This window comes from Chiloscyllium plagiosum, unplaced genomic scaffold (assembly GCF_037043375.1).
Source record: "Chiloscyllium plagiosum isolate Xiang-an unplaced genomic scaffold, Cpla_swu_hap1 HiC_scaffold_34, whole genome shotgun sequence".
Classification (NCBI taxonomy): domain Eukaryota; kingdom Metazoa; phylum Chordata; class Chondrichthyes; order Orectolobiformes; family Hemiscylliidae; genus Chiloscyllium; species Chiloscyllium plagiosum.
In genome coordinates, this window is record NW_028270172.1 from 41,772,546 (window position 1) to 41,787,848 (window position 15,303).

At 40.3% G+C, this 15,303-nt stretch overlaps 1 protein-coding gene and 1 long non-coding RNA gene across 3 annotated transcripts in view; one reads left to right on the top strand and one right to left on the bottom strand.

Annotated features, from left to right (window-relative positions):
- The window catches only part of LOC122564362 (uncharacterized), a 103,191-nt gene that overhangs the window by 23,188 nt on the left and 64,700 nt on the right, over positions 1-15,303 (top strand). The window lies entirely within an intron of this gene.
- stmnd1 (stathmin domain containing 1) overlaps positions 9,588-15,303 on the bottom strand; it is a 57,349-nt gene continuing 51,633 nt past the window's right edge. The window contains exons 4-5 of the mRNA XM_043719119.2: positions 15,106-15,246; positions 9,588-11,243 (exon numbers count right to left, since the gene is read on the bottom strand). Of these exons, the coding sequence (XP_043575054.2) occupies positions 10,911-11,243; positions 15,106-15,246 (474 nt within the window). The 3' untranslated portion in view covers positions 9,588-10,910. The remainder of the gene's footprint in view (positions 11,244-15,105; positions 15,247-15,303) is intronic.

Consider the following 15,303-nt stretch of genomic DNA (forward strand, 5'->3'; position numbering starts at 1 on the left):
ATCAAATGTCCATGAAGTGCCAGGCAGAAAGGAACATGGAGATTCAAAGGTGTGATGGGATAAGCTGGCTGAGTATGGGACTTATGGTGTCATCCTACATTGTTTTCCATGATCTCTCAATTCTAAAACACGCTCTCCAAATGGAAAATAATTGAGACCCCACCCAGAGTGGATGGAGTCAGTGTTTGTTTGTTCTAAATGCAGGCTCCACTGTGAGAAATGGGGAGGCACTTGCATCAGTCATACACTTTTGCAGCACAGATTGAAGACATTTGCAATCAAGTCATGTAGATGTGAAATGCATAATGTGCAACTGGGTGATGTGCAAATGCTGGTCATCAGCAGTCTGGCCACGTCATTGGTATTTCTAGATTCAAGATAGTCATCTCTGTGAAACAGAAGTAATCCCAGGTGACCTTAAAAGAGGCATGTGTGGATCACAAAGCACAAAGCTAATGCAAAATTCATAGGCTGCACAGGGATACGGATCTGATTCACTCACAACTTCACCTGTAAGTTTAATATAAGATGCTGTTCTAGGTATAGGTCTCTTATATGGTTAATGTGGACTAGGAGGAGAAAGTGTTCAATACTCATGCAGCACAAGGTCCAATGTCAAAACTCCATTTAGATAGAATTATTCCACAGCCCTCCATGTGCCACTGAAAGAGGCGGTATGCCAAGCTTTCATTTGTGAGTGATGTAAATGCTGGCTGCCTATTTTGTTAAAGAACTTTTCTGTTCACATTTCCCACACAGGTTCATTGCAAATGTGACTGATTGAGCCAACCATAGAGGATATTATCATAGTAAGATGCAGTGAAATTAAGGAAAAACAGATATGCTTCCAAGTCCAAAACCAGCAACAACCTCCGCCAGACAGTCTACACATCAAATGGTTGGAGGGAAGGGTTGCCAAGCTGTATAGGTGATACAGAAGGGCTATAATTTATTGTTCTCCATGCCATTTCCTCTGGATGAGCAAGGCACAGTGTCAGGAACAGCCTTGATATATGGATGTGCATGGACTCTGTCACTGAACAGCGCCAGCTGCTGGTTTGGGACATGTAACCTGAAGGAATGGGTGGCCATCCTATCCTAGTGGCTATCAAAGTGACAGATGCATTGAACTTTTATGCAACTGGCTCCTTCCAAGAAGACATTGAGGACCTGTGTGGGATCTCTCAATCATCCACCCACAGATATATCAAGGCTGTTCCTGATGCCACTATGTCAGATCACACTACACCTCTTCATTTTACTTCCTTGTGCCAAGGTTAGTGCTGTGGCCAGGTTTTGCCAATGTAACTGGCTTCCCCCAGGTGCAGGGCACAATAAATTGTACACACATTACATTGAGAGAGCCATAATGTTATGCTGCTGGGTTCATCAATACAAAAGGCTTCCATTCCATCAATGTGCAATTGATGTGTGATTATCGGTTCCACTTCCTAGAGGTTTGTGCCCATACCCTAGGAACTGCTATGGTGCCTATACTCTTAAGAATGGTCATGCTTCTCCTGTGCTTGACAGGCCAAATACCTTATAAGGATAGTTATTAAGGGATAAGGGCTGTTTCTACAACCAGGGCTGATTACTCCATTACATACTCCCTGACTGAGGCAGTGCTCAGATAAAGTATTCGACCAGAGCCATGGTGGAGCAGACAATAGACCTCCTGATGATTAAGTTTTGCTGTTTGGATTGGTCTGAAGGACAGCATTACACTACAGACAGATACAATGTGCCACATAGTTCTAGCAAGCTGCATTCTGCACAATAAGAACAGGCAAAGAGGGCATGTGATGGCTGCTGACAAACTGGGGCATGGGTACAGACTTCTGAAGCGAAAGCTAAGGACATTGAACAGGCAGAACATCACCTTCTGAATAATAAAGTACAGCAGCGTCAGGAACAAAGACCAGACAGGATCTAGGTGACACCCAGTTTCAGTGGATGAAAGCTTGGTGAAGTGATCACTTATTAACTGCAAAATTGTTGGCTTTTGGTTTCAGAGAATGTTTTGAACAGATAGAGGTATTCCTAATATGTGATGATCACACATTGAACAGTGAAACGATGCTGGACTACAATATACATTGGGGAAAGGATAACAGTGACTTAGAGGGTTATAAGATGAATATGGCTAAGAACAAGTACTCTGTGTGACCAGTTGCTTAAATAACAATACCGTAAGACATAGACATAGGAGTGGAAGTAAGGCCATTCGGCCCATCGAGTTCACTCCGCAAATACATGTAGGATTGTGTAGTCATATGTGTAGGGAATGTCAGCTGTGCCATCTCTGTGCTGTGAGAGTTGTTGATTTGTCACTGCTATGCCATAACATTCATGTGAAGGGCCATGCTGGGCTGCCAAATCTTGACAAGGTGCATGGTTGGAGTTCAAAGATGGCAATGATGCTAGGGATGGTGGTATATTCCAGCCGGGTTGAATGCTTCCAACTACAGTGCATGAAAGGATGTAGCTTGGATTGTATGAGTGGTGTGGTATGTAGGTAACAAGGTGAGTTTAGGACAAATGCACAAGAAAACCCACTAGGCCATGTGGATAGAAACCCTCCATCAAACCTGATGGAAATGACACTTTAGCCAAAATATGGGAAGATTCGGTCCACAGTTTCAGATGCTATGAAAAGACACCATCAAGATCCTAAGCTGTGCTTCCACTAAACCCATATGACACAATCATGGAGGGTAGTATTGTCCTCAGCATTAACCCTTTCACACCCTTACACTCTTCTAAAACAGTTTATACATAATCTCAATATTTACATTTCTAAATACTTTCAAACATTTCTGTGTCACAATTGAATATTTCCTGCATGTACTTTTAATGGTAAATATTTGTTTTTTGAGAGAAAGTGAGAATTGCAGATGCTGGAGTATCAGAGTTGAAACACATGGCATTGGAAAAGCACAGCAGGTCAGGCAGCATCCAAGGAGCAGGAGAGTCGACATTTTGGGCATAAGCCCTTCATCAGGAGTCTTTTTTTGTTTAGTAATCATTGGAAACATTCAGAAGGTCAGATGAGATAACATTTTAAGTTTTTATTCAACATTCTCTGTTCATTTCCATGATCTGTAACCTTTGGTTTCCTTATGTAAGCTTACTGTTATTTCACAGCAATATTCAGAACCAAGATGTCTGTACTCCTTATTACGTAATGCAGATTTTTCCAAACCTCTTGTTAAGTTCTCCAAGATTCTGATCCATTTTAGGACAAATTGCTAAGTTTATTGTCATTCCTTTCCATCCAATAATGTGTTTGTATTTCTCCATCGCAAAATCTACATCTGAAATTACCCTCCTCTAACTTCAAATTAAGTTACTGCACATGAATACTGCATGCACAAAATAATCATGTAAAAAACTTCCAACCCATTGGTCCAAGGGTCTCATTAGCTCCTAGAGAAATGTTAAAAATGCATTATTTAAGCAAAAACAACGGTTATTTTCCTTGCTGCAAATAAGATTCTACTCTTAAAAATTGATAATTTTGAAACCAAGTATTGTAGTGAATTCATAATTGTCTACTTTTTTCAAACATTGGACAATATATCTTTTTTGAGAGTGTGGTGCTGGAAAAGGACAGCAGGTCGGACAACATCTGCGGAGCAGGAGAATTAACATTTCAAGATATGCTCTTCATCAGGAATCATCAGGGCTTAAACCTGCTCCTGCTCCTTGGATGCTGCCTGACCTACTGTGCTTTTCCAGCACCACACTCTCAACTCTGATCTCCAGCATTGGCAGTCCTCACCAATATATCTTTGTATATTTTGCTTGAGCTTGTTTTGCTTACATTCAGTTTTATGGCACCATCATGGTCATTCTCAATTTCCGACTTGTTTTAAGTTCATCAAGTATCAAAAAGAACATACTTTTGAGTAGTTTAAAATGCTCTGTGGAAATTGAAAAGCAAACGCTGAATATTTTACTGCAAAACTGAAGAAACTGCAGCAATAGGGTGCCATCTAGCTGTCTCACACTGTAATTGAGTCATTCCTTTATAATTTAATTTAAATTAAATTGGTTGGTATGAATAGTAAATTCTATTTCTCAGAACATGTTTGATAGGTTAAAGTTTAAAAAATGTGAATGCAATAGAATTTTGTTTGGCAAGCATATCAAAGACTATGGAAAAATGGGTAAATAGAGATGAGTTCCACACTATAGGGAATCTAATCTAATCTAATGAGCAACATTACAAAAAAAAGTTATAGATAAACCATGGTTAAAGTTAAAAATCACACAATTCCAGCTTATAGTCCAACAGGTTTGATTTTTAACTTTGTCCACCCAGTCCAACACAGGCACCTCCGCATCATAAACCATGATGTAATTGAATGGTGGAATTGGGAATGAATGACCCAGGCCTGTTTCACTCGCTGCTTAGGCCACAAGACATTGGATCAGCCCCTTGATTCCATTCTGCCATTCAGTGAGATCATGATAATCCTCAAGTCCACTTTCTTGCCTTTTCTTTTAATTCTGGATTCCCTTACTGATTAAAAATCTCTGTCTCAGCATTGAATGTGCTTAACTACCTAGTTTTGACTGTCCTCTGCATTACAGAATTCCACAGATTGACTACCCTCTGAGAGAGGAAATTCCTCCTCACCTCTGTCGGTGCAACATTGATGGCCGAAGGGCCTGTACTGCGCTGTAATGTTCTATGTTCTCAATCTTTAAATGTGTAACCTCATATTCTGAGATGATGTCCTCTGGTCCTATATTCTCCCACAAGGTGAAACAACTTTCCACATGTATCTTTGTATTAAGACCCTTGTATGTTTCAATAAGGTTGCCTCCTCTGTAACTGTCTGTTTACATGTCTTCTCCACTCTGATTATTGTTGTCTCTCCTCTGTTTTGTCTTCCCTCTGAAAATTCTCATTGACATTTGTAAATCCCTTTAAGGCTTTGACTCTCTATATATTTGAAAACTGTTTCAATCCTACAACCCTTGGAGGGGTCTGCATTTTACCAGTTGGTTACATATCCCTGACATTCAGTCCTGTTGTGTTATTGTCTTAAAAGGTGCTTTGTTTTAAGAGCTAAATATATTAATGAGCTAAGGACTAAGATGTAAATCACGTGACCATGTGCAAGAGATTTCTTGCACATGGTCATGTGGTTTACATCCTAGTCCTTAGCTTATTAACATATTTAACTCTTAAAAGCAAAACACCTTTTAAGACATAGTTATCTGTAACTGCATGTTGTAGTCTAGGATTTTTGAGCTTTTCAAGTGATCTGAATCTATACAGCTGAGTCTGTGTTACTTATCAATAACTTACATGGTGTATGGTGTTACTTATCAATAACTTACATTATAATATGGTGTATGGTGCTTAAAGCCTGGAGAATTAATAATAGAGAATTGAACAGGTAATTTGCATGGATCTTCATTATAGAAGATACAAGTAACATCCTTGTAATAGCTGTAAATCAAGAAATGGAGGTGAGAGAGAAACCCGGGAACATTATATACACCCAGGGAACTAGTACTGAACAAATTGCTGGAATGCAGGCTGAAAAGCCCTGGGTCCTGATGGTCCTGACAAGAGGCAGTTGATGCATTTGTTCTAATTTTCTGAAATTCCCTAAACTTGGGAAGGTTTTGTTGAATGAGAGGATAGCAAAAGTGAATTCAAAAAGAATGGTAGACAGAAAGCAAATCAGTTAGCTCAGCATCTGTCACAGGGAAGATGTTGCAAATTATTATTAAAAGACATTATAAGAGGGTACCTAGACAAATTCAAGATAATTAGGCAGAGTCAGCATGGTTTTGTGAAAGGAAATCTTGTCTAATCAAATAATTGGAACAGTTGGAGGAATTAATGTGCTGTGGATAAAGGGGAACCATGAATGTTTTGAACTTAGATTTCCAGAAAGCATTTGATAAGGTACCAAATTAAATGTTCTTTTGGGAAATGATAGCTCATGGTGTAAAGGGTAATGTATTGGCATGGATACAAGATTAGTTGGCTGACAGGAGATAGAGATATACATAGGTCATTTTCTAATTGACTAGATGTAAAGAGTAGTGTGGCACAGGGATTAATGCTGGGATCACAACTTTTTACAATCAATATAAATGACTTGGCTGGAGCTACCAAAAATATGGTAGCTAAATTCGGTGAATACGAGTAATAGTTAGAAAAATCAGTTGCGATGAGGACATAAGGTAGATACAAAGGGATATAGTTAGATGAAGGGAGTGGACAAAGATCAAGCAAATAGAGTATAACTTGAAAAAATGTAACGTTATCTGTTTTGACAAGGAGAATAAAGAAAGCATATTATGTAAATGATGACAGACTGTAGAGCAGTAATATGTAGAGGGATCTGGATGCCCTAGTGCATGAATCACAAAAGCCTAGTATTCAGGTACAGCAAGTAATTGGGATAATTAATTGGGAATGTTGATGTTTATGTGAGAGGAATTCAGTACAAAACTAGTTATGTTTCATGTACAGGGCACTGGTGAGATCAAATCTGGAGTAGTGTATATAGTATCACAATATAGAAACCTGGACCCGCAATAGGCTCTTCCACCTTTCGAACCTGTTCTGCCATCAACATGATCATGGCTGATCCTCTATCTCAATGCTATTTTCCTGCTTTTGTCCCTTACTTCTTAGAAACAAAGATCTTAAAATGTCTTAAAATCCAAACGTTTATTAATCTCTTTCTTAACTATATTGAACGACTTGGCTTTCGTGCCATTCTGTGGTAAAGAATTCCACAGGTTTATAACCATTAGTGAAGAAACCTTTCCCCGTCTGAGTTCAAAATTGACCACCCTTCATTATTAGACTGTAACTGTAGGGTTCTTGATTATTAACCAGGGAAAATATCCTCTCTATATTTAGGCTCTACAGCCCTGTTAGAATTTTAATAAGATCCCCACTCATTCTTGCAATGAATACAGACCCAATCAAATAAGTCATTCCTCATAAGACAGTCCTGTCATCCCTGGTATCAACCGAGTGAATTTCCGCTGCACTGTCTCTAGTGTATTCTTTCTTAGGCAGGGAGACCAAAACTGCATGCAATACCCGAGGTGTTATCTTACTAAGGCCCTGTATAACTGCAATCTTCAGAGCTCAAATTGTCTTATAATGAGGCCAATATACCATTTGCCTTCTTAAGTGCTTACTGCACCTGCCTATTTTCGTTAACTGGTGTACAAGGCCACCCAAATCTCTTAGGTCATTCGCACTTCCCAGTATATCACCATTTAAGTAATATTCTGCTTTTTCATACAAAAGTATATAACATCACACTTCACCAAATTGTACTGCATCTGCCATGTATTTGCCCACTCACTCAACCTGGCTAAATCACCTTGAAACCTCCTTACCTCCTCCTCACAATCCCGCCCAGACAGGGAGGGCATGGGGAAAACTTGGAAAATGGTTCCCTCATCCAACTCAGTTGTGTGTGTGTATATGAACAACATTTCTCTAAGCTGCATAGCTTGTGCGCACCCTGCTCTGATGTTCCATCGGCATGCCAACATAGATTGCAGCATTGACTTCTGATTCCAGAAATCACTGCCCTGCATGGACTTCAGAGATCTGTGGCAGAAGAAAAAATAATTAGTGGGAATGCACATCATGATTATCCGAGGTCCAGGCAGTGATGATTGTGGTATCCCACTAGTCACTGCTTGTTTGGTCTCCTTATTTAAGGAATAATGAATTGCAAGAGAAGCTAGAACTTGAGATCACTGTTAAAAATAAGAAGTCACCCATTGAAGACAGCCGGGGCAGAAGGTTCTTGGTAAGCAAGGGGCTAGACAGGAATTTGTGGTTACAGTCATATCAGCCTTGACCTTATTAAATGGTGTAGCAAACTTGAGGGCCAAATGGCCTACTCCTGCACCTAATTTGTAACTCGTGCTAATTTACCCTCAACTTTAGTGTTGCATCCAGTTTAGAGCAACACATTAGAGGAAGGATATGAAGGAGAGAATGCAGTAAAGATTCATGTGATTAAGGGATCCAGTGAATAAAAATTTCGGTTCTGATGATAGATGGAAGAAGTTAGGACTGTTTTATTGGAGGGGAAGACCAAGAGGCATTGTAGATAGGGAGTAGATATTCTCATTCATGAAAGGATTGAGAATCACAGGACACAGATTTAAAATAATTAGCAAATGCAGTAAAAGCATGATTTTTGTTTTTCCAGAACAATTGGGAAAGATCTGAAATACATTACCTGAGCACGTGGTTTTTGTTGTTGCTGGCAATCACTCATTAACGAGTATGATTGTCCATCTAGTTAATTCTGTGTCACTGGTCATGGATTCTGTGGGTCCTTGTGTACCTGATGAGCCCGATCCTAGAGCCGCATCTCAGACCACACAACTGGCAGGTATTTCTGGTTGGGGAAACTGTTCCATAGCTTTGAAATCATTGACATTCCTTTCTCAAGTTCCTTTTCTGTATTCCTTCTTGCCAACGGGTTTCCTCAAACAACTGTGACCCTTCATACAGGAAGTTCCCCTAAGTCAGTTTCTCCTGACCAAGGATTTCCCAAGTGTTGACATCTCCATTGCATTTCTTGAGGGAAGCCTTTATGAAGTCTTTGAAATGCTTCCCTTGTCCTCTTCGTGTTTGTGTGCTTTCCCTGAAAAGTGCAAAGAAGATTTGCTTTGGAAGTCTGAACTCAGGCATCCTAAGCATGTGGCCCGCCCAGCAGAGTTGGTTTCGGATGATCATGGCCTTGATGCTGGTGCTATTCACTGCTTGAAGGGCACTGATGTTATCAAAGACTGTCATCCTCAGGCATCTGAAACAGCACTTGTAGATTGGATGTGATGTCGAATTTTCACCTCGATGTCAGCCTTAGATGGGAGGTAGTTTCCCACGAAAGGGAAATGTTCCACATTTGGGAGGATTTCTCTGTTGTTCTTAATGAAGGGATGGATAAGAACTTTATCTGGGACACGTTGATAAAGGATTTGAATCTTCTTTAAGTTGAGGCTGAGACCAATTTTTCAGCACGTTTCCAATAAGGCATTAAAGTAAGGCTTGAAGATTTTCTCCCAAGGTACCAGAGATGACATTAGCATCTGCATACTGCTGGGCAGACTGTTCGTGATAAGATGAACAATGCTGGTAATGAAGATGTAGAAAAAGGTGGGGAAGATGACACATCCCTGCTTGAGTCCTGTCTTGACGTCAAACGCTTCTATCTCATTATGTTGTTGAGTTAAATACACTGTTGAGTTTGTGATGGAGGTAAATTCATCAAGACATTGAAAAGGGAGTTAGATTGCTATTTGAGAAGAAAGAATGAGGAGAAGGCAAATGTATAGTACAAAGTGAATAACTCTTTCAGAGAGTTGGTGCAGATATGATGGGACAAAGGGCCTCCTCCTTTGTTGTAACAACAGTGTGATCCTGCTTGTAATGCAAAATGTTTTGAAAGAAAGCACTGTTCAGGAAACTACATACAATTACAACATTTAAAAGGCATCTGATGAGTGTCTGAATAGGAAGGGTTTAAAGGGATCTGGGCCAAATGCCAGCAAACGGGGCTAGATCAGTTTCGGATATCTGGTCGGCATGGACGAGTTGGACCAAAGGGTCTGTTTCCATGTTGTATAACTACAACTCTATGGCTTGAACTTAGCCTTAGAAACTATGGTCAGTGCCCTAGCAGGGTTTGGGTGTCTTAGAAATTAGTCCTCAACCTTAACCCAGAATGATGGTAACAGGAAATATCAAAGAAAAATTCTAGAATTATTACTATTTTTAAAAGTGGGTTGCTCTTCGGAGGGTTGGTGTGGACTTGTTGGGCCGAAGGGCCTGTTTCCACACTGTAGGGAATCTAATTTTATCTAAACTTGATGATATGAAGGGACAGAGTATTCATGGTTGTTGATATGTGATACATCCCAACACTCCCATATCTTCAGCTGTCTGGGATCTAAGCTCTGGGATGCCTCACCTCTCTGCCACTCAAAGTGGCAGTGCTGAAACTAGATAATTGCCATTCTCCTTAATAGAAGATCCTCTACATGGAAATAATGCTCTCGGGCATTGCGTGGATGTGTAAAAGACCCTATCTGGAGGTGGGTTGAGCCATTGGATAAGGCTACAACCTCGATGTAAAATCCAGTCCCATGTTACCAGGCCTTTGCAGGTGTTTAAGTTATTTTTGGTAGGTAAGCAAACCAAGGATATGGATCTAAGCTAGGTAAATTGAGTTAAAAGCACATATCTGTACCTGAATGCTTTGTGGGTTGGACTTAAGTGGTTAAAACTAATGGCTTAGTCCTCATTTTGCATTTCTATTTCAGGAACCTAAATTAATTAAAAGGTTTTTTTTCTTTGCTCTATTTTGCTTGATTCCTCACACACTTCACACCATCCTTGGATCAGAGGAATGGAAATTCATCTGCTCCCAGACCTTAGCCTTAGACAAGACCTTAGAGATAAATGCAAACATTACTGTCCCTTCAAAGTCTCCTCAACCACCATTTTCACTTCTAATCAATTAACCTATGCTCCAATTGGCACCTTTGAGATCGGTGAAATTAACGTGTTGTAAATCATGGCTTCAAACTAACATTCTATCACTCAATGCAGCAATCTGTTGGAACATTTCCACCTTTCATCTGATTTTTAGGGGCCTTTGCCAACCTTTATTATATTTTTACAAGCGAAATATACATTTTTCAAAAAGTAGGAGTTTCTGCAAGAAACAAAATCAATATGGACAACCTTTATTGACACAGAATAATCCTCTTCACAATGGTTTCATACATTTTGGCAATTCTTAGTTTAAGACAATGCAACAAAGGTGAAAATTTTCACTAAGCCATTACAGGCAAGTCATTAGGTTTGATATATGATGTGCATTATTGACTCAGATTTTGTTCACAATTACTTCGTCAGCTATTTTTCTTGTCAAATAATGTCCATCGTCAAATTCTACAACCTCACAACATTCCCCTGTATTAATCTTGCTCTCCTGTTGGGTTAATCCAGTCTCATCAACCAGGTCGCTGTTTTCATCCTTTTCCTTTGTGATCTCTTGTTTTTCTTGGTGGATTTCTTTCTGTTTGCTATTTATTTTCTCAACAACTTCCTCCAATTTGGCCTGGTCAAGTTCTGGAGATATCCTAGTTCTTCCATCTTGCATTATCATCGGTGAAGTATTAAACTTATTCAGTCTTTCCTTTAACTTGATTTCCTTCATCTAAAAATAAACATTACTATTGTATTGAACAAGTAGTTTCCAATTGTACCTCACCTACTTCAACCAGATTAAAATTAACTGATTGATTTTAAAGTGCATTCTTAGCACAATCAAGGGAATATAGAGTCACAGAGATGTACAGCATGGAAACAGACCCTTCGGTCCAGATATCCCAACCCAATCTAGTCCTATCTGCCAGCACTTGCCCATATCCCTCCAATCCCCTCCTAAACATATACCCATCCATTTGCCTTTTAAATGTTCCAGTTGTACCAGCCTCCACCACTTCCTCTGGCAGCTCATTCCATACACATACCCACCCTCTGTGTGATAAAGTTGCCCCTTAGGTCTCTTTTATATCTTTCCCCTCTCACCCTAAACTTATGCCCTCTAGCTCTGGACTCCCCCACCCCAGGAAAAAGATTTTGTCTATTTATCCTATCCATTCCCCTCATGATTTTGTAAACCTTGATAAGGTCACCCCTCAGCCTCCAATACTCCAGGGAAAACAGCCCAGCCTATTCAACCTCTCTCTATAGCTCAAATCCTCCAACCCTGGCAACAACCTGGTAAATCTTTTCTGAACCCTTTCAAGTTTCACAACATCTTTCCAATAGGAAGGAGACCAGAATTGCATGCAATATTTCAACAGTGGCCGAACCAGTGTCCTATACAGCCGCAACATGACCTCTCAACTCCTGTACTCAATACTCTGACCAATAAAAGAAAGCATTTCAAACGCCTACTTCACTATCCTACCTACCTGCAACTCCACTTTCAAGGAGCTATGAACCTGCACTCCAAGGTCTCTTTGTTCAACAACACTCCCTAGGACCTTACCATTAAGTGAATAAGTCCAGCTAAGATTTGCTTTCCCAAAATGCAACACCTCACATTTATCCGAATAAAACTCCATCTGCCATTTCTCAGCCCATTGGCCCATCTGATCAAATCCTCTTGTAATCTGAGGTAACCTTCTTCTGTGTCCACTACACCTCCAATTTTGGTGTCATTTAAAAACTTACATCTACTAATTATGCCTCTTATGCCCTACATCCAAATTATTTATATACATGATGAAAACTAGAGGATCCAGCACCGATCCTTGTGGCACTCCACTGGTCACAGGCCTCCATTCTGAAAAACAACCCTCCTCCACCACCCTCTGTCTTCTACCTTTGAGCCAGTTCTGTACCAAATGGCTAGTTCTCCCTGTATTCCATGAGATCTAACCTTGCTAACCAGTCTCCCATGAGAAATCTTGTCGAATGCCTTCCTGAAGTCCATAGAGATCACGTCCACAGTTCTGCCCTCATCAATCCTCTTTGTTACTACTTCAAAAAACTCAATCAAGTTTGTGAGGCATGGTTTCCCATGCACAAAGCCATGTTGACTATCCATAATCAGTCCTTGCCTTTCCAAATACATGTACATCCTATCCCTCAGGATTCCCTCCAACAACTTGCCCACCACTGAGGTCAGGCTCACTGGTCTATAGTTCCCTGGCTTGTCCTTACCACCTTTCTTAAACAGTGGCACCACGTTAGCCAACCTCCAGTCTTCCAGCAGCTCACCTTTGACTATCGATGATACAAATATCTCAGCAAGATGCAGAGCAATCACTTCCCTAGCTTCCCACAGAGTTCTAGGGTACACCCGATCAGGTCCTGGGGTTTTATCCACTTTTATGCATTTCAAGACATCCAGCACTTCCTCCTCTGTAATATGAACATTTTTCAAGATGTCACCATCTATTTCCCTACATTCTATATCTTTCATGTTCTTTTCCACAGTAAATACTTATGCAAAATACTTTTTAATATAAAATAAACTCCCCCGACTAACTTATTTTCAATTCTTCTTCTCTGTTTCCTGGTAAAATCATATCCCCAAATTGTATTAACGTCCATTAATGACTGATTAACATAAGGCATAAATTTACAAGCTAAATTATCATTGACCTCCTGGGAGTGCTTATGACAAATTCGTACATGTATTGTATTCCCCACGAATTTCAAAAAATTAATTCAAGGTGTACACCTAATTTCTCATATATATGTTCTCAAGCAAGACAAGTTCTCCATTGGAAGCAAGATTTTAAAATTATCCTTGTAATGTCCACATTTTTTAAAAAAATTGATCGTGCTGCCTTAGTGGTGGCAAAGATTCAGCGGGCCAAATTGCATCCTTCTCTTCTTTATTGTCAAGATGTTTTGTGAGGACTATTTTTCTGACAGGGGAAGACTTTATGCCATTTGTCTGAGGATGCTGCCAATCTCCTGACAAAGTTACAGCAGGATATTTAGAAAACCCAGTATCATTCCATGTGGCCTTTGGACTTTAGTACCCATTTTATGAATCACGTATTGTTATTTCCACGGGTCAAAGATAAAGCAGGTCAGATAAAGGATATTGGTCAGATATGAGTAATGATAGATTTGCACATTGTTTTTTCATGTCTTCTATCTGGGTTTCAAACCAACTGGCTCTCTTAACAAACATTTCTTTCTTCAACCAGCCGCATAGCTGCGAATGAGTTGGGTTGCTGATGGCCTGATGCCACAATATTAAATGAGGCACTTACAAGTTTAGCATATTGTGGGAAATGTGGTGTCAAACTGATTTAGTGGAAAAATATTTGGCCAGATTTTCTGAGGAGTGGCAATCACACACAGGTTGCATTATATTTATGTTAAGTATGAGCTCCGCCTTTCTGACAGGGGAGGGTAAAACATGGCAACCAGTAGTCAAGTGATTTAAAAGTCCAGCATCACAGCTGACCAGTTTTACCGCTCTTGGGAAAGGCCATGTGTGTAAGGCAAGTGTGAAGTTAGGATGTTGGGACATTGGGCTGCCAGGTGTGTAGGGGATGGGGTTCCAGGTAAGTCTGGTGCTGGGACACAAAGTCGCAAGGGAGACAGGTAGGTGATGGACTGTTTGTGGTAAGTTGGGATGGGTGGGAGATATTGGGTCTGGTGGAGCAGTGGGGCTTGGGGAGGGGTGTTGGTAATGGTGGTAGGGATTGAATGGAGTGTTGTTAGCTCCCATAGGGGAAAGGGAGACAGTGTTAGGTCCCACGTTGGGGGAATGCGGGGATGTTGAGTTTCAAGTCCAGGAAATGAGGTGGGACATTTTTGGTCCTGGGGTACAGCAGGGTGTCATGTCAGTCCAGGGTGTTTTAGATCCTTTGGGGGGTTTCAGGTCAGGATGATCTGGGGTTTGTGAAGGGTCTGATGAGGGTGTAATTGGGATGATGTGGTAAGTTGGGGGCGGGGGGGGGGGGGGATGGGTTGGTTTTTTTAATCGTGATGAATTATTCACTTCACAGCAGCCAAACTCTTCAATTTAAATGGATATATCAGAGAATTCCAGGTGGAATCTTCATCTTCACATGCAATTCACTCGAGTGACTATTACATCGGGGATTCCTCAGCATTCCCCTGTGTAACTCCCACCTACACTGCAGAAACAACTATCTAGCACGCGAAAAATCCAGGCCAATGTTTCTTTGAAGGTATTTGAAGCACATTACAGGGAAAGAGTGACGGGGGGGTTTGTCCCATATCTAACTTTTGTGTTCTCAGAGCTGGCACAAGGCAGGAAAGCTGAACAAATATTTCACATGGCAACGAAAGGTTCTGGTGGGTGGGCATGTGATCACTTTCCAAGCATAAGACAGGCACAAAGCACACCAATGTAGCAGCAGAATGGCCTACATTATATCTGTGAAAATTTAGAACACTGTAAATGGTCATTTTACTTTAAATACAAATCAGCATAAGTCTGATTAGATTAATCTGCAGGATAGTCCCATACAATAGAGTGGTACAGTGAAATTGTCTTGTATTATAATATACAATACCTTCCTCCTTTCCTCTGCTGCTATCATTTTATTTTCTATCTCCTCTATTGTCGCACTCTTTTGTACAGTTGTTTCATTCTTTAGTTTATCGAGTCTTGGTGGAGGTTTCTTTAAAATTCCCTCAGGGGACTTCATGTCAAACTAACATGGTAATAAACAAAAGAAAATTGAAAATGAATTTTAAAGAGCTGTTAAAGC